General features: G+C 46.4%; 1 protein-coding gene across 1 annotated transcript in view; it reads left to right on the top strand.

Moving 5' to 3' along the window:
• The window catches only part of LOC126470779 (gamma-tubulin complex component 3-like), a 223,444-nt gene that overhangs the window by 9,112 nt on the left and 193,666 nt on the right, over positions 1–20,666 (top strand). Inside the window, exon 2 of the mRNA XM_050098787.1 lies at positions 19,135–19,253. Coding sequence (XP_049954744.1) covers positions 19,135–19,253 — 119 coding nt within the window. The remainder of the gene's footprint in view (positions 1–19,134; positions 19,254–20,666) is intronic.

Below are 20,666 nucleotides of genomic sequence, written 5' to 3'. Positions count from 1 at the left end.
GGCCAAAGCACGGCGAGTGATTAAAGAGAGTAAATGACGGTCATGGCAATCGTTCTTGAACTCCATCTCCCGCTCCACTAGTTCTACGAAAGTATGGGAAGCCATCAGGAGATTTTCCGGGAAACTCGGCCAGCTACCTGTTACGGCATTGCTGCATCAGGGAAGTCTCCTCACGGCGCTGAGAGACATTGCCCAGACACTGGCCATGCATTTTGCGGAATCTACCGCTACTATTAACTGTGATCCAGATTTCTGCCACTACCGCACTGCCAGCGAGAGGGGTCACTTGGACTTCCGGTCTCCAAATTCTGAACCCTACAACTGCCCCTTCACAATGTGGGAACTGGATTCGGCGCTGTCTGAGGCTCATGATACTGCGCCTGGCCGTGATCAAATCCCGTACAGCATGCTGCAGCACTTGTTACTGCCTTCCAAGGAAGTTCTCCTGAATTTTTTAATATGATATGGTTATCTGGCACGTACCCTGACTCGTGGAAGGAGGCGGTTTTGATCCCCCTCCTCAAACCGGGGAAGGACCGAACGCATCCCAGCAGTTACCGAAGTATTGCTTTGACGAGCTGTGTCGGGAAGACGTTAGAACGCATGGTCAACCGTCGCCTGGTTTGGCTGCTCGAAACCAGGCAGCTCCTTAGCCCCTCGCAGTGTGGCTTTCGGAGATGTCGTTCAACTATAGACAACTTGACCCTGCTTGAGGCAGCCATCCAGCAGGCCTTCCTCCGTAACCAGCATTGTCTCGGTGTCTTCTTTGACATTCATAAGGCGTATGACACTACTTGGCGCCGCCATATCCTCAATCCATGAGTGGGGTTTTCGTGGCCGTCTCCCCATCTTCCTTCGGTCCTTTCTTTCCCACCACCTCTTTCGATATAGGGTTGGTAATGTGCTATCTGATTTGTATGTGCAGGAGAATGGTGTTCCTCAGGGAAGCGTTTTAAGTGTCACCCTCTTTGCCGTCGCCATTAACAGTATCACGTCCACTATCCGGAGTCCTGCCCAACGCTCCTTGTTTGTGGATGATTTTGCTGTTTTGTGTTCTTCCTCCAGTCTTGTCACTGCTAGTCGGCAGTTGCAGCTTACGATACAGCGATTAGAGGCATGGACTGCGAAGACAGGTTTTACCTTTTCTGCCAACAAATGTGTGTGTGTTCATTTTAATCGTTCTCGACGTCTTTTTACTTCCCCTGAATTGCGTCTGAGGGACACCATTCTTCCTTTTAGCGACACTGTGCGGTTCCTGGGCCTCACTTTTGATTCCAAACTGTCGTGGTTGCCTAACCTTAAAGACCTCAAGGTGCTGGCCCTGAAGGCACTGAATCTTTTGAAGTGTCTGAGCCATCGGTCCTGGGGAGCAGATCGGGCGCGTCTGCTGCAGTTTTATAGGGCTTTCGTCCGATCGCGTCTTGACTATGGTTGCACCGTGTATGGGTCAGCAAGGCCTTCGTATCTGAAGATACTTGACGCAGTACACCATGAGGGTATCAGGCTGGCCACTGGTGCCTTCCGTACCAGTCCCATCCCCAGCCTGTGTGCTGAGGCAGGGGAACCGCCGCTCGCCATCCGGCGGAAACTCCTCATGGTGCGACGGGTGTGTCAATTCCTTGCCTGTCCTACATCCCCTGCGTACCCTACCGTTGCCCGACTGCCTATGGAACGTCTCTTTTCCAGTCGTCCCAGGGCAACGAGACCATTTGGGATTCGTGCCAAGCATTTGCTTGAGTCCCTTGGTGTGGAGCGTGTGGCCCCCCAATGACAAGGTTTTACTCGCCTGCCTCCCTGGTTGCTCCAGAGGCCCAGCGTCCTTTTAGACTTGTCGGAGTACCGGAGGAGCTGCACTCCTGCATTTGTTTTTACCTCCTTATTTTATGATATTTTAAACCAGCATCCCGACCATGTACCAGTATTTACAGATGGCTCTAAACAGGGGGACTCTGTTGGTTGTGCTGTTGTTTTCCCTGATCGACTCGTCAAGTTACGGCTTCCTGTGGCGTTTACCATCTTTGATGCCGAATTGTTTGCGATCTTGCGGGCATTGGAGCGGATGAGATGTGTTCCCAGTCGTAAGTTCCTCATCTGTTCTGACTCCCTGAGTGCCCTTCAGACCACGCAACACTTGTACCCAGCGGATACGGTCGTCCAGAACATCCATGATGCCCTACTCCACCTGCAGCGGCAGGGGAAGGAGGTTTCCTTCTGCTGGGTGCCGGGGCACTTGGGTATTAGGGGAAACGAACTGGCGGATGTGGCTGCCAAAGATGCATGTTCCCTCCCTCACGTTGTTGACTGTGCCGTCCCCCTCCATGCTGTTACCTCCCTCCTGCGTTTTCGCGTTATGCGTCAGTGGGAAGAGGAGTGGCTGGCAGTCGGTGAAAATAAGCTGCGTCTGGTCAAGGCCACCACGCAGCCATGGCGTATGTCCTACCAGTCATGCAGGCGGGATGAGGTTCTCCTCACTCGCCTCTGCATCGGGCACAGTCCCTTCACACATGGTTCTTTACTCCGGCGGCAGGATGCCCCCCTCTGCAGTGCTTGTGGCGTCCAGATTACTGTCCGCCACATTTTACTTGACTGTCTTTTATTCTCTGACCAGAGGGCAGTGGTTTCTTTGCCACCGGATTTGCCCTCTATTTTGAAAGACGACACAACGTCTGTGTTTAAGGTTTTACGGTTTTGTGTCCTGTCCAATTTGTTGCCACGGCTTTTAGGGAGAGGTTTTTAATGTGCTGCTGGATGACTGGCTCACCCAGATTTTAGGTAAGAGGTCAACCAGTCACGACTACCTCCTTGTTTCCCTTCGGTTTCTGTCCTCCCTTCCTTGTGTTTCCTTTCCTTTTTTAGTGCACTCCTTCTCCTCTTGTTTTGCCTCTGTATGTGAGGATTTGGAACTGCGTCAAGTCTGTGTCTTTTAGCTGTTCCCCTTGTTCGTTGTTCGTCTTGGTCCCTTCACTGCATGTGTTCTGTTTTTATGCGTTTGGGCGCTGATGACCCCGCTGTTTAGCGCCCGTAAACCTCAAACACACACACACACACACACACACACACACACACACACACACACACACACTCACTATGGCCATTGTTTCTGCTGCCGAGGCAACTGTCCCCTGCTCTTCAAGTACCCTAAGGTGTAAGTCAGTCCCTTGGTGGACACCAGAGATTGCAGAAGCTATCCAGGACCGCCGGCGAGCCCTGCAACAACACCAGCATCATCCTCCCCTATAGAATCTGGTTGCCTTTAAACAGCTGCGGTCCCGGGCTTGGCGGGTAATCCGGCAGAGCAAACAGGACTGCTGGGAATGATATGTTGCCACCATAGGTTCTCGCACCTCCCCATCTCAGGTGTGGTCGCAGGTTCGGCGAATTTTTGGCTTTCACCCTCGTGCATCTCTCCCTTGCCTTTCTCTTCAGGGTACACTTTGAACTGACCCAATTGCCATCACTGAACATCTGGCAGAGTACTTCGCTCGTATTTCCTTGACAGCAGGCTACAGAGCAGAATTTCACACCATTAAAGGGCAGGCTGAGTGTACACAGTTGTCATTTCGTACGCACCGTTGGGAATGATACAATGCCCTGTTTAGTGAATGGGAGTTCCAAAGTGCCCTTACAGCTTGCCCCGATACCTCTCCAGGTCCAGACTGCATTCACAACCAGTTTCTTCACCATCTCTCAGCGCACTGTCATGGTGAATTACTATCGCTGTTTAACTGCGTCTGGACGGAGGGTGTTTTCCCAACTCGTTGGCAGGATAGCGTTACCATTCCGGTGCTGAAACCTGTTGCAGATCCGCTGGTGGTTGATAGCTATTACCCTATCAGCCTTACCAACATTATGTGCAAACTCCTGGAATGGATGGTGAGTCAGCAGCTCATGTGGATCCTCGAAGCTCGGGACCTCCTAGCCCGGCAACAGGGGGGCTTCCGTAAGGGCTGCTCAGCAACTGACAATTTAGTCTCACTAGAGTCGGCTATTCATACAGCTTTTACTCGGCGAGAACATCTAATTGCTGTTTTCTTCGATCTTCGGAAGGCGTACAATACCACCTGGCACCATCATATCCTTCCTACACTGCACGAGTGGGGCTTACGGGTTCCACTTCCGATTTATCTACGGAATTTCCTCTCCAGTCGCTCATTTCGGGTTTGAGTTGGCACATATTTTAGCTCTGTTCATATTCAGGAGAATGGTATCCCGCAGGGCTCGGTTCTCAGTGTTCCCCTCTTTTTTGTGGTGATTGATGGTCTTGTGGCTGCGGCGGGCTCATCGGTCTGTTCCTCTCTATATGCCGATGACTGTTGTCTTTATTACAGTTCCCCAAGCATCATTGTCGCTGAATGGCGGCTGCAGGGAGCTATCTGTAAGGCACATTTTTGGGCATCCAAGCATGGTTTCCAGTTCTCAGCCTCTAAGACACGAGTGATGCATTTCTGTTGTCGTCAAACGGTCCACCTCCATCCAGAGCTCTACCTTGCCTATGAACTCCTTCGCATTGAGGAGACGCATCGCTTCCTTGGCAAGCTGTTTGATGCTCAGCTCACTTGGACACCTTATCATCGTGAGCTTAAACAATGGTGCCGGCGGCACCTCAACATCCTTCGCTGCCTCAGCCACACCGTTTGGGAGGCTACATGAACAACCCTCCTACAGCTCTATAACGCCTTAGTCCAGTCCCATCTTGACTACGGGTGCGTGATGTATGGCTCAGCGGCACCTTCAACGATGCAGATTCTCGACCCGATTCTCCATTGTGGCGTCAGACTGGCGACAGGTGCCTTCCACACTAGTCCGGTGACTAGCCTTCTTGCAGAAGCTGGGATCCCTCCACTATGATTCCGCCGACAACAGTTGCTTGCGTCATACATCACTCACATCCATGCCTTGCCCGACCACCCAACCGCAGGCTCCTTTTTCCGTCTTCTGCACTCCCCTCCCCACGACGGTGGCCTAGGTCGGGTCTCCCGATCCCGGTCTGCATTCGTTCCCTTCTCTCGTCACTCGAGTCCTTTCCCCTTCCTCCATCCTTCCGGCCCTCTTCTTCTACCCCTCCTTGGTCCCTCCCTCACTTGCGGCTTTGCTTGGATTCATCCTGCGACTCCAAGTCCTCCGTTCCACCTGCCATTCTTTGTGAACAATTGATGGCTCTTCTTGCCTCGTTTCATGATGCAGATGTAGTCTATACCGATGGCTCTGTGGTCGATGGATGCATTGGGTTTTCTTTCAGCCACGGTGCCTATGTTGAGCAGCATTCCCTGCCTTCTGGGAGCAGTGTTTTCACTGCGGAGCAGGTTGCTCTTTATCGTGCACTCGCTCACCTTTCCTCCTGCCCTGGGGAGTCATTTGTCATATGCAGTGACTCCCTAAGGGGGGTGCAAGCACTCAACCAGTGTTTTTCTCGGGACCCTTTGGTGCGCGCTATTCAAGATGCTGTTTTTGCTCTCGCAGAGTGTGGTTATTCAGCGAAGTTTGTGTGGACCCCGGGCCACATCGGCATTCCAGGAAACAAACGTGTCAATCGGTTGGCCAAGCAGGCCACCACTTCGGCACCCCTGGAGCTTGGTCTCGTGGAACGAGACCTCCAGTCAGCCCTATATCGCAAGGTCCATGATGTCTGGAGCTCTGAATGGTCTGTCTTGAACAGGCCAAATAAGCTCCGCATGGTCAAGTCGTCCACGGCCGTATGGAACTCATCCTTGAGGGGCACGCGTAGGGACTCAGTTGTTCTATGCTGTCTCCAATTGGACGTACGCGGTTGGCCCACAGCTATCTCCTTCACCATGAGAACCCACCCAAGTGTCACTGTGACACAGGGCTGACAGTGGTCCATCTTCTGATGGACTGTCCCCTTTTAGCCCCCTTGCGGCAGTCCTTTAATTTACCAGCTGCACTTCCTTTAATTCTAGGTGATGATGCCTCTATAGCTGACTCAGTTTTGCGTTTTATCTGTGCAGCTTGGTTTTACCACTCGCTCTAGTGTGGGCACTCTCACATGATTTCTCGGGCTACACCCACTCCAGCGACTTTTAATTGTGATGTGGATACCAAAATAGTGTCTTTTATGGTAACAAGTTGTGTTGGTACCTCTATCAACGCTTTCCAGCTGGAAGTTCTTCATTTGTAGTTGAGTGGTTGACCTTTTACCTGATTTATTAACCACTGTAGTCTGTTTTACTCTAGTCAATTATTTGCTCTGCTCCTTTCAAGTGTTCTCTATTTTGTGTTACTGCGGTGTTCACTTTAGCTCTGTACCCCTTGGTGTTCTTTTTTCCCTCCCTTTGGGTGCAGAGGTTATGCTTTTACTGTATAGGCCTTTGACAAGAATGTCTTTTTGGAACTGGGGACTGATGACCTCGATGTTTAGCCCCCATCTAACCCCAAAATCAGTATGCACACAATGCTAGACACACAGCCCATAAATCTTGCAGTAACTTCTGACTAATTTTCCTAACCAAGTACTAGATATTTAATAATATGTGAAAGCAAACATTGCTAAATTAGTAGTTTTCTAATGTAAATCATCTGCTGCTACATATAAAATTTTCAATCAAGTTTTAGAGCCCCCCTGCGGGTCCAGGGGTTAGAATAGGCCCGAGGTATTCCTGCCTATTGTAAGAAGTGACTAAAAGGAGTGTGTCATTTTTTGGCCCTATAACTTCAGGTCCCATTTTATGGTTTGACCTGCCACTTTCCAAATTCTACAGAAGTGCGGACCATATGGGGAAGGACACCTTATGTGGTGCATGAGTTATCCATAGTGCCCTTTGATTTGATCTCCTGAACCTCTTGTCATGGCTTTGCATCTCCATCTGCAATTCAACTATTTGGGCGAGGACACTTTCCAGGGTATGTCATCTTCTTCCATTCTCTCCTGTACTCTTTTGTCCCCGTGACAATATCGGATTTCTGTGCTGAATATCCAGCACAATAGGCAGTCCATTGTGAAGGGGCAGTCATGTACCCATTTAGTGGTAGCCCCCTGACAACACAGGGATCACACTACTGATGCCCCAACTGTAAACTCCCCACGTATGCCAAGCAGTAGATGCCGGTCTTCCTGGGCCATCAGGACTCCTGGCAACGGCCATCATGCCAGGTGGTCTTTGTTGTGGCTGGATGGCACCTGTGGGGAGAGCTCCCGATCGGAGTGGGGGGCATCAGGGTGGATGACCTGAAATGAAGCCGACTAAGTCATCTCCTGCTGGTGACTGTATGGCGCCAGAATGGACAGGAACTCCTTTCTGCCTACGAAGCCTCAATTTTTTGTTGAACATCTTGAGGATAAGTTTGGGGAATTGACAGCACTGTCTAAGATGAGAAGCGGTGCAGTCTTGAGTCAGGTAGCATCCCCAGCCCAACCCAGGTGTTACTCACTTGTGACCGGCTGGGTGATATTCCTATTTCCACCATTCCCCATAAAAACCTCAGCACTGTCCAGGGGATTATTTTCCATTGCGACCTCCTCTTGCAGTCTGACGACAAGCTCCACGCCAATCTAGAACGGTGGGATGTTCATTTCATCTTGCACATTTACAGGGGACGCTTAGACAACAGGGTTGCTACTAGTGCTTTCATCTTGGCCTTTGAGGGTGATTCATTACCTGAAAAGGTCAAGGTGATGTTTTACCGCTGTGACATTAAACCATACATCCCTTCCCCATGTGGTGCTTTAAGTATTGGAAATTTGGGCCCAAGTCTTCCCGCTACACTTCCAGTGCCACATGTTGAGACTACGGACGTCCACTGCATCCAGATACTCCAATGCGCTCCACTCCCACTGTTATCAACTGTGGAGAGTGGCACTCCCCCTGCTCGCCAGACTGTACAGTATTCCAAAAGGAGCGGAAAATCATGGAGTACAAGACCCTGGACCAGTTCACTTACCAAGAGGCTAAACATAAATTTGAATGATTACACCCCATTCGGTTGACATCCACATACGCTGCAGCTTGGTGGTAGTGGGAAAAATCCCCTTCCATTGCTCCCAAACTACCTATTTTGGGAGCAAGGCCGCCCCCCCTCCCCCCCAAATGCAGGGGAAATTCCCCCCCCCCCCCCCCCCCCCCAAGCTGGATAAGCTGGATAAGCAACAGCCTCCGCCAGCTCCTGTCATGCGGAAGGGAGAGAGGGTCCCAAGGGATCCTCTCTCCCAAAGTCTCCACTAATGTGACAGCAGACACTCACCAGTGGCTAAAGGAGCCAAAAGCTGCTGGACCAAGAGCTTCACAGTCTTCTTCCGTGCCTGAAGCTACTTTGGAGAAGTACTCCTAGGAAGCCCCTAAAGAGAAGTGAGAGGGCAAGCAAACAAAAACATCTGCTAAGACAGAGGACCCTCAGGTGGCCCCACCACCACCACCACCACCACCACCACCACCACCACCACCACCTTTCCCTACCAAGTGTGCACTTGCGGATGAGGTGGAGATCTTAGTGTCCCCTGAGGACCTGGCTCTCACTGATGCCTCACACACAAAAAGAACAGATACAAATAATCACTCGGTGGCAGCAGGTGACCATGAGGTATAAATTGTCTCCTTGCATGCTTCATGCGTTCCCAGCCTCATGATAACATAATCCTCCAGTGCATTCGCTGCGGTTTTTTCCACCATCTGGCTGAGCTAAGGAAACTGTTAAGCTCTACACCTGCTTTCCACATTGCCCTCTAGCAAACCTGGTTCCCGTCAATGCGGATGCCTGCCCTCCACAGCTACAGGGGATATTACAAGAACCGTAGCGACTATAATAGTGTCAGGTGGAGTTTGCATTTATATCCTGAACTCAGTATGTAATGAACCTGTGCCCCCTCAAACCTCTCTTGAAGCTGTGTTGTCAGGATAAGGACAACACAGGAAATAACTGTCTGCAACGTTTATCCTCCTCCAGATGGTGCAGTATCCCTGAATGCATTGGCTGCACTGATTGATCAACTCCCTGAACCTTTCCTACTTTCAGGAGATTTTAATGCCCATAACCTGTTGTGGGGTGGCGCCATGATTATTGGCCAAGGCAGAGAGGTCGAAAACTTACTGTCATAACTTGACCTCTTACTCGGCCATTGATCTCTCTGTTTGCATTCCTAGCCTTCTCCCATGTTCTTACTGGCTGAGGTAGAGCTGTTGAAACTTTCCTGTCTCAACTTGACATCTGCCTCTTAAATACTGGGACCCCCCCACACATATCAGTGTGGCTTGTAGCACTTTCTCGCCTATTGATTTATCCCTCTGTAGCTCAGGACTTCTCACATCTGTCCACTGGAGAGTCCACAATGACTTGTGTGTTAGTGACCACTTTCCCATTTTCTTGTCACTCCCCCAGGGCCATTCACCTGGACAACAACCAAGATGGGTTTTAAACAAGGCAGACTGGGAAGCTTTCACCTCTACTGCCGTTGTTGAATTGCACCCATATGCTACCATTGATATGGTAGTTGAGCAGGTCACTCGAATGATCGATTCTGTGGAAGAAAACATGATCCCTTGTTCTTAAGGGGGCCCAAGTCTAGACGATCAGACGTGTTTTAGGGTACCAGACCCTGACAAGTGTCACCGGCATTAAAATCAATGGCATGTTATCTACCAATACACATCAACTGCCAAGCACTGTGCTTGAGCCTCCGCATTGGAGAATTATCCCCCAGCATTTTTCATGGAAAGGAAAGCCTTCCCATTCACTGAACATCACATTGAACCCTACAGTGCTCCATTTACAGAGTGGGAGCTCCTGAGCACCCTTGCACATTGCCACGACACAGCTCCTGGGCCAGATCCAATCCACAGTCAGATGATCAAACATCTCTCGCCCAACTACAGGTGACATCTCCTTGTCATCTTCAACCAGATCTGATGTGATGGCATCTTTCCATCACAATTGTGAGATAGCACCATCACTCCAGTGCTCAAACGCGGCAAACACCCGCTTCATGTGGATAGCTATTGGCCCATCAGCCTCACCAATGTTCTTTGTAAGCTGCTGGAACGTACGGTAAGTGGGTGGTTGTGTTGGGTCTTGGAGTCACATGGCCTACTAGCTCCATGCCAGGGTGGTTTCTGCCAGGGTCGCTCTACCATTGATATTCTAGTTTCCCTCGAGTTTGCCATCCGAACAACCTTTGCCAGATGCCAACACCTAGTTCCTGTCTGTTTTGATTTATGAAAGGCTTACGACACTACCTGATGACATAATATTCTTGCAACATTATATGAGTGGCATCTCCAGGGCCCACTCCTGATTTTTATCCAAAATTTCCTATTGCTCTGTACTTTCTGTGTTGAAGTTGCTGCCTCCCATAGTTCCCCCCCGCCCCCGCCGTCCCTGCCCCCCCCCCCCCCCCCCCATATCCAGGAGAACATGGTCCCGCAGGGTTCTGTATTGAGTGTATCTCTATTTTGAGTGCCTATTAATGATCTAGCAGCAGCTGTTGGGCAGTTGGTCTCACATTCTCTGTATGCAAACGACCTCTGCATTTTGTACTGCTGCTCCAGTACTGGTGTTGCTCAGCCGTGCCTACAGGGAGCCATCCACAAAGTGCAGTCACGGGTTCTAGCCCACAGCTTCCAGTTTTCAGCTGCAAAGTTGTGTGTCATGCACTCCTGTCAGCGTCGTACCACTCATCAGGAACCAGAAATTTACCTTAATGATGATACACTCATAGTAGTGGAGACATAACTATTCTTAGGACTGATTTTCGACGCATGATTGACGTGGCTTCCTCATCTTCGTTGGCTGAAGCAGGCGTGCTGATAGCACCACAATGCCCTCCACTGCGTAAGCAACACCAACTGGGGTGCAAATCACTCTTCACTGCTGCAGCTTTACAGAGCCCTTGTTCAGTCCCGCCTTGACTATGAGAGTCTGGTTTATGGTTCGGCTGTGCCCTCGGCGTTGCACTCACTCTTCCCAATGCACCACTGCGGCATACGACTGTCAACAGGGCTTTTAGGACGAGTCCTGCCTGTTGTAGACTAAAAGGAGTCTCTCACATTTCAGCCATTATGTGATGGTCCCCTGTAGGGTTTGATCGCCATTTTTCAAAATATTCCCGAAGAGTGGGCCAATTGGGGAAGGGCGCCTTACATGGTGCATAGTGTCCAACATGTGCCGAGACCACTTGTATCTTTCATTGACATGGATCTGCGCTTCCACTTATTCTCCAGCTTTTGGGCGAGATTACCCTCTTGGGCTCGTTTCCCTCCATCCTCTCACTTTCTGCACTGTCGACGATAATGCGCCTGATACCCAGCATGGTAGCCAGTCCATTATGGGGCCACCATGTACCCTGTTGGTTGTAGCCCCTGACTACACAGGGATCACTCTGCTGATGCCTGCACCATTAACTCACTATGTATACCATGGAGTAGATGCCTGTCACTATGGGCATCAGGATTCCCAGCAATGGCCATCCTGCCAGGTAGCCTTTGTTACGGCTGGGTGGCACCTGTGGGGAGGGCCCCTGATCGAAGTGAGAGGCATCAGGGCAGATGACATGCCATGAATCTTAGTACGTCATGTCTTGCTGGTGGTCAATCACCAGCAGTCTCTAAGCAGTCAAGGTCTAACTTCAATGTTAAGAAATATGACCCCAAATCATCCCCCCTTCGCCACACTGTGGGAGGAATGCCAGCCTAAGGATGACAGTGAAGCTTATTCACCCCGGCACCTCGTATTATGACAGTCGGTGGGGAACATTCCTTGTCAATGAAAAATCAGTTTCTTGTGAAGCATTTAGAGAATAAGTTTGGAGAGGTGGAGGGCTTGTCCAAAATGCGGTAAGGGTTGGTCTTGATCAAAACAGCATCCTCTGCCCATTCACGGGCATTCGCCTGTGAAAACCTGGGGCTGTTTCTGTTTCCATCATGCCACATAACAGCTTCAATATTGTCCAAGGAATCATTTTTTTCAGGAACCTTCTTCTGCAGTCTGAAGAGAAAATATTTGAGGCTGCATCCTATGCATATGTGTCAACCTATGCTGCCACTAAGACAACGGTTCTACCATCTTCCGTTCCACCATGTACAGTTAATTCTGAGTCGTCAGACTTCACCTGCCCCCTTGATGGTGGGGGCACTTCCCTCTCTGTTGCTTCTGCACAACCTACTTCAGGAGAAACACCACCACTAACTACAAGCTCTGTGTCTAAGGATGAGGTGGAGATTCTGGCTTCTGCTGAGGACCTAGATCTGGCGGGGCCCTCACACAATGGATGTCGATCACATAGGTACTCATCTGGTGGCAGCAAGTGACCCTGAGGCTTAGACTGCCTCATTCATTGTTTCATGCCTTCCCAGTCTCATGATCACGTAATCCTCCAGTGGAATTGCAGTGGTTTTTTCCCCCCACCTGGCTGAGCTACGGCAACTGTTCAGCTTTACACCTGCTTTCTGCATTGCCCTCCAGGAATCCTGGTTCCCAGCAACGTGGACTCCTGCCCTCCACCGCTATAAGGGATATTACAGGAACTGTAGAGACTATAATAGAGTGTCAGGTGGAGTTTTTGTCTTTGTCCTGAACTCAGTATGTAGTGAACCTGTGTCCCTTCAAACCCGTCTTGAAGCTGTGGCTGTCAGCATAATGACGACACAGGAATTAATTGTTTGCAATATATATCTTCCTCCAGATGATGCAGTATCCCTGAATGCATTGGCTGCTCTGATTGATCAACTGCCTAAACCTTTCCTACTTTTGGGAGATTTTAATGCCCATAACCCGTTGGGGGGTGGCGCCGTGCTTACTGGCCAAGGTATGGAGGTCGAAAATTTACTGTCACAACTCGACCTCTGCCTCTTAAATACAGGTGCCCCCACACATTTCAGTGTGGTACATGGCACACATTCAGCCACTGATCTCTCGGTTTGCAGTCCTGGCCTTCTCCCATCTATTCACTGGGGAGCACATGAATACCTGTGTGGTAGTGACCACTTGCCCATCTTCCTGTCACTCCCTCGGCATCATGTCCATGGCCGCCAAACGAGATGGGCTTTAAACAAGGCAGTGGGGAAGCCTTCACAACAGCTGTCACTGTTCGATCTCCCCCACATGGTTCCATCGATGTTGTTGTTGAGCAGGTCACTACATCGATCGTTTCTGCGATGGAAAACACGATCCCTTGTTCCTAAGGTTGCCTCTGGCGAAAGACAGTCCCATTGTGGTCGCCGGAAGACACTGAGGCAATTAAAGAGCGTCAGCAAGCTCTACAGCAACATCAGCAGCACCCTTCCCTAGAGCACCTAATAGCGTTTAAGCGGCTCCATGCCCATGTCTGCCAGCTTCCATAACGATGGAAACACCAGTGTTGGGAGAGGTACATGTCGACCATTGGGTGCCATACGTCACCTTCCCAAGTCTGGATGAAAATCAGACGTCTTTTTGGATACCAGACACCAACAGGTGTCCATGGCATTACCATCAATGACGTGTTATCTACTGACACAAACGTGATTGCCGAGCACTTTTCTGAGCATTGTGCTCGAGCCTCTTCGTCAGAGAACCACCCCCATGCCTTTTGCAGCCTCAAACGGCTGATGCAAAGAAAAGTCCTCTCCATTGCTACACGCCACAGTGAACCCTATAACACCCCATTTGCAGAGTTGCAGCTCCTCAGCACCCTAGCAAATTGCCACAACACGGCTCCTGGGCTGGATCAGATCAACAGTCAGATGATTAAACATCTCTCATCTGACTACGAGCACCATCACCTCGTCATCTTCAACTGGATCTGGTGGGATGGCATCTTTCCATTGCAGTGGCTGGAGAGCACCATCATTCCGGTGCTCAAACCCAGTCAAAACCCGCTTGATATGGATAGCTACTCTCCCATCATGGTCTCACCAACTTTCTTTTAAGCTGCTGCAATGTATGGTGTGTCGGCGGTTGGGATGGGTCCTAGAGTCACGTGGCCTACTGGCCCCATGTCAGTGTGTATTCTGCCAGGGTCACTCTACCACTGATAATCTTGTCACTTGAGTCTGCCATCTGAACAGCCTTTTCCAGCCGCCAACATCTGTTTGCCATCTTTTTTTTTAATTACTTGAAGCATACGACATGACCTGACGACATATCTTTGCCAGATTGTATCAGTGGGGTCTCCGGGGCCTGCTCCTGAATTTTATCCAAAGCTTCCTGTCACTCTGTACTTTCCTTGTCCAAGTTGGTGCCTCCCATAGTTCCCCCATATTCAGGAGAATGGCATTCTGCAGGGCTCTGTATTGAGTGTCTGTCTATTTTTCTGTCTAGCAGCAGCTGTGGGGTCGTCGGCCTCACCACCTCAGTATGCAGATGACTTCTGCATTTCGAACTGCTCCTCCAGTAGTGGTGTTGCTGAGGGGTGCCTACAGGAACCCATTCACTAGGTGCAGTCGTTGGCTCTAGCCCACAGCTTCCAGTTTTCAGCCGTGAAGTCATGTATCATGCATTTCTGTCAGCGTCACACCATTCATCTGGAACCAAAACTTTACCTTAATGATGATCCACTCACTGTAAAGGAGACATATTGATTCTTAGGACTGGTTTTTGATGCCCGATTGACTTAGCTACCTCATCTTCATCAGCTGAAGCGGAGGTTCTGGCAGCACCTCAGTACCCTCTGCCACCTGAGCAACACCATCTGGAGTGCAGATAGCTCAACGCTGTTGCAGCTCTACACTGCCCTCGTTCAATCCCGCCTTGACTATGGGAGTCTGGTTTATGGTTTGGCGCTGCCATTAGTGTTGCGTTTACTTGAACCAGAGCACCATTGGGGTGTTCACCTAGCGACGGGAGCTTTTAGAAAGAGTCCCTCCATTGAAGGTTAGCTGTGCACAACTGTTCGCCAGTTATATTGCACACATTCGTAATTCTCCTGTGCATCCAAATTACCGCCTCCTTTCCCACCCACAGCAGTTCATCTCCTGCATCAGTGGCCAACGTCAGGGCTTATGATAGCAGTTCACGTCCGGTCCCTTCTGTCTGAACTGGAGTCCTTCTCATTACCATGTCTGTTCAAGGTCAGTTCATGTACATGTCCATTGTGTACACCTAGGCTGCAGATTCTCATGGACCTTTTGCATGTACATAAGGGTTTCGTTAACCATGCAGCTCTCCGCTATCACTTACTTTCGATTCTTGATGTGTACCAGGGCCATTAAGTGGTTTATGCTGATGGCTTGATGGCTGATGGTCACGTAGGCTTTGCATATGTTGATGGAGGACATACTGAACATCACTCCTTGCCATTTGGCTGCAGTGTTTTTACTGCAGAGCTTGCGGCCATTTCTCATGCTCTTGAGCACATGTTTTTTAGTATCCTGAACTAGATGGATGTCACCTCATGTTCTTGAAACATTTAAGAGCATTAGAATATGCAGTCTTCAGATTTTCAAATATCTCCCAATCTAACATTTGTCTAACACCTCAGTTTACGTCTGTTATTGTGGCCCAAGGTATAGGCTAAGTAGGGTAACAAAAAGGTTCATGGGGCCCCACTTCCAGATGACATACATTTTATTTAGATATCAATAATTGTTCCTGAAACATGAGAATTGCTACCCGGGATATCTTTTGGTTTTAGTTCTCATGTGGCAATTAATCAGAGTCTTGTACTTTACCTTAGATTGCTTCCTTTACATTCAGTTTTCCTCATTATCCTGTACATACTTCTTGTAATGGCCTATATTCAGTACCCACTACTTTTATTTTAATTTGATCACAGAATCATCCACGTGCCACGTTGGAGCTTTGTAAGTCATTCCCAATTATCTCTCTCTCGACAAACACTTTCTGGTTGAGACATTGAACAGCAAGTTCTTATGCCACAAAAGTTCAAATTGCAAGAAAGTTGGCCAACAAATCTTCAACTACTGAAAAGGAATGCTCCACAATTTTTCTGTTTAGTTCCAACTCTATATGGAATTTCAGTTAAAGTGCCTTAATCCTGTAGCCACCCCTCTGATTAATTTGAAGCTACTTACAGTTAAGGTTAATACCTTCTCTTTTTTTCTGTCTTCAGTGAAATAAATCAACATGAAGAACATTCAGATCTATCCATGGGTTGATAATAGCTATGACCATAATACTTAAGATATTTTTCTATTCCCTGGTCGATATATTATCATATTTGACTGACAATGCCTGCAATTGTTGTTGCCTTGTGACCATGTCTATTCATCTCTTCTCTTTATTCTCGCACCGTATATCTCTGCCATTCAACATTGTGGTTCCCTCACTTATCCTGTACTCATTGTTTATATGATAATTTTACATCACTTCATGAATTGCACCCACTTTCTGCTCTAAGACCTAAATTTCCTAATTTCAGAGGATCCTTGAAGTATCAATTTATTATGTATCTTGCTTCCAGTACTTCAGTTTATTCAAATACTTCTCAAAATATATGAGAATTTTGCCTTTCCTTGTGTCATACAGTTTTGAATTGAAAACATTCTCCTGAATGCTGTGCAACCAACATTTTCATAGGAATGTTTTCCCAAAATATTTTATTCATCAACTGCTTTTGTTGCCCATAATGTAGCATGTCATTGTATATAACATCCAACAAATCTGATCTTACCTTTCTGTCCATTTTTGTGGTAATACACTGTGGAAAAATTTTATGAAAAACACTGGGTGTACTTCACGCCTTCCAGCATAACATACTGTCTTCCAGAAAGTGCATCATTAAAAGTTGTTATGCCCCCCTTAAGATTTTTCCCTCCATTTGTGCCATTTCCTGCCTGCAGCAACTCATTAAGTTCATACTGGATACCTTGTATTGTCAACTCACTGACTTGGAGTGTTCCTTCACCTAGTTCTTTCAGTTTTTGCTGATGAAGTACCAGTGGCCTTCTAAATTTCGTAATTTCAGAGGATACTCAAAGTATTGACTTATTAGATACCAGTGTCTTGCTCTGAGTACTTTAGTTTATTCAAATACTTCTCAAAGTATCTGAGAATTGTACCTTTTCTTGTGTTATACAGTTCTTTCACCATCTTCTCTCTAACAGCCACCTTAGCCACCTTATCATCCTTATTTTCCCTCATCCTCACAGCAAATGAATCTGTCTCATCCTGGGGTTTGAGTGACCTGCTCATCTTTTTAACCTTCCCTAAACTATCCCTCTCTCCTCTCCAAGAAAGAAACTATTAATTCTGAAAGCTCTAGGATAGTGTAGTTTCTAAAGCTCAGATGGATTTCACTACAATTTATTTAAGTGTCTACTCTGTTCATGATAAAAGAGATATTTTCTGCCAAAGATAGCTCAAGGATGGTTCTATCAAGTCAGCACAAGATTTTAATACCTTAACATAGTATTAACAATGTCACTTTGAAAGACGTAATTTATTTAGAATTCATATTTTTTTAGACTAATATCAGCTGGTGACTTAAACAGTATCTGCGAGAGTAAATTGTGTTTGTGTGTGGTGTGTGTGGTGTGTGTGGTGTGTGTGGTGTGTGTGGTGTGTGTGGTGTGTGTGGTGTGTGTGGTGTGTGTGGTGTGTGTGGTGTGTGTGGTGTGTGTGTGTGTGTGTGTGTGTGTGTGTGTAAAAAAATGCCTCTGAAGTGAAATACTAGCCAGAAACTCTGTCTCATAATTTTATTTGTCTCAAGTGCATTTTCATTTTGATGCAATCGTAATAATTTATCAGATAAAATATGTAAATTAAATGTTTTTTTTTTTACAATTGAATGACATAAAATTGGTAACTGCAGATATGTGTTTAAATTAAAATTAGTGAACTGTGCTGTTGTGACTTATTTCTGATAATTTGGAACATATATGTTCAGTGCAAATACACTAATATTACTGGAGCTATAAAATTACTGCACTGAAACTTTTGAAACCATGAATTTGTAGACATGGTGCATTTTTAATTTATTTTATTTTTTACTGTAGATTTTCTTCTCATAAATTGTGAACTGTGATCACATAGTTTCAACTGGCAAGGGAAGTGTAAGGTTTTTTCTGTTTCTTGTAAGTAAGTCCAAAATGATTTTTCTCATGTTATTTCAGTCTGTTGTGTAAGAGTATAATTTCGTTAATATTTATGGAAGGGATAGCAGGCTGATCAGTAAAGAAGAGGTGGCAACATTGTAATTTCATTTCAATCCACGTGGATGTCACAATCATTTTCTTTAGCTTCAGTATATGAGATACTCTGTTGGAGCTTTTCCACAGTAATACACTGTCTCTAATGACAGACCCAAATTACTTTGTAATATGTGGTTTCACACATGTTGGTACAAATACCATTAGGTAATATGTGCACTGCAAATGAATATGAATTTAATCTGGAATATGAATGTTGAAATTTCAGCAAATAAAATGAGCACTTTCTTCCAAGTTGCACTTCTGCAATATGTGGTAGGTGGGGATGTAGTTCAGATTTATAAATTTCTTGGTATACACTTGTAAAGATTTATTGCAAAAGAAGATTCCAATAATACAACCATCAGTGCTCAGAACCTCTAGAATGCTTGTCTGAATGGCAGTTCAATATCCATAGGTGTTTCACTAACTAAATTTTCTGTCGCTTCTTGACATATGGCAATAACATTAAAGAGGCAACACAGTAATGTGATTCTTATTTATTATTGGTTTGTATATTATTCAAAGTACAGAGAAATGTGAAAAAAATATTATTAATGATGTGATGAACTCTTAATCTTACCACTTGTATATGAGTTACACATCATCTTAACTATTAAAAAACGTTCTGAAATGAAAATCATGTGTGCAGGGCAATTAACAATCATTATATTGTTTTGTTTGAGGATGTGAATTAATCAGTTAGTAAAATTAAGGAAAGGTAACCACTCATCTATAGCAGACTGATGTGAGGAGCACAGAAATACGTAACAGAAAACAGCAATCCCACTAGCTAGCTTTTGAGCACTAGCTCTTGTGTGTGAGAGAATGTGTGTACTATTGCTAGAAAAAGAGCTAGTGCTCAAAAGCTAGTGTGAAAGCTTCTTACACATCGCTCCATCCAGGAATTTCTATGAATGTATCAATTTGCTTGTAGTTGTATTTCACTGAAATCTGTTTTCATTCTTGTAAAGATATTTGAATCTCAACGTAATTCTCTTACTTACATGCTATTGAAATACATACTTTGAAATGTTACATTAATTTGGAAAGTGCAATATTTCAGATAAGATGAGAGTACCAGAAACTGTCTTGCTCCAGGAACTTATCTATTGTTTCCAAGGAATAGGAGGAAGAGTTTTAATAGAGGATCCTGTCTCACAAGGCTTCAAGATAGATTCAAAGGTAAGTTAATCCAAAACCTAGAACTTCAGAATTTATTAATCCAATAGCAATTAAGCATTTTTCCAAACAATGTTTTTGGTTCTGTTTATTTCTGGGTATTGACAGGAAAATTATTCCTAAGCATATGTAATTTTCTGTTCATTGGATTTTTAGTAGAAATCATTGTACCAGTGGGGCTTAACAATAGAGATAATGCAAAAGATAGCCCTTACTTGATAATAACTACAATCCAAGTTTCTAAGACCAGTCCCACTCTCTGTAACAACCAGACTAAGTGTTTACCTTTGTGTTGTTTTCCTGCACATTATTCACACTCTTACCATTTCTGGCATTGCAATATTTTAAATATTGCTGAGGAAGACTGCCACCAGCCACAAACATGTTTTGTGGCTAGTTTTGGCCACCCAACACACTTAGACCTAGCAGGGATGAAATAACATGGAAATACTTGTCTGGTGCTTAGTTTTCAGAACCTACTTTACAACAGCATTGCTAAATCATTTGGTTTCTTAAATGATTTGATATTTTTCCTAGCATATTTCTAACTTACAGAGTTCTAAGATGTCTATCTGGGTCACGTCTCAAGTTCAACATTATATTTAGGCATACCGACTTGTCATCTACACAGGGTTCCTGGTGGCTGCTGCTCTGCTCAGGTTGGCACCCTGTATACATTGGTAGTTGCCCCGCCATTACTTCACAACTTTCACTACCCATGCAACCACCATGATGGGGTGGTAATGGTGGAGAGGAGTGGAGATGCTCAGTTACAAACCATGGTCTTCAATCTCTGCACATTCACCCCTGCGTATGGACCTCACTGTATGGGAATGCTTCTCTTTTTCTTGGCTCAGTGCAGGGTTCCATGCCTGATGCACTTGTAGGCTACTACCTTTGTTAATCAGATCATCTTGCACCCTAATTTCAATTGCCTCTTTAATCACACGATCCCAGAAGGAAGAATATTGCCTGAGTATCTTGATTTCGTTTAATTTATAATATGGCCAGTTTTTATTCTGTAGACAGTAACAGAGCTAGTGTAGTTCAGTGTGGTGTCTATGTTCATGGCACCTCTCTTCCATCTTGCATACAGTTGCCCTTAGATATGCCTTGCCACATCAGTTGAGGATTTGGTAGATCCCTGCTTTGCCTGCTGGCAAATGGGATGTACTCTATTTATTTGGGCTCCTTTTTATTCTTCCTGCTGTTGTTGTGTGTTCTGGTATAGAAATGGAGTAAAGCGATGAAATAATTATAAAATGCAAGGCACATGTACAAAATTATGAATGTTGTTTGCTGTTCATTTTTCATTTTGAAGCTTACGGCATCTATCAATTCATGTTCATAAACGACAATATGATGACACCTGCCCAAAAGTATGTTGAAACCTGAAATTTGCATTTTGAGTGCAGT

Source organism: Schistocerca serialis, chromosome 3 (genome assembly GCF_023864345.2).
Source record: "Schistocerca serialis cubense isolate TAMUIC-IGC-003099 chromosome 3, iqSchSeri2.2, whole genome shotgun sequence".
Lineage (NCBI taxonomy): Eukaryota > Metazoa > Arthropoda > Insecta > Orthoptera > Acrididae > Schistocerca > Schistocerca serialis.
The sequence above is the reverse complement of the archived record's forward strand: the minus strand, read 5'-3'. Positions and strand labels throughout refer to the sequence as shown.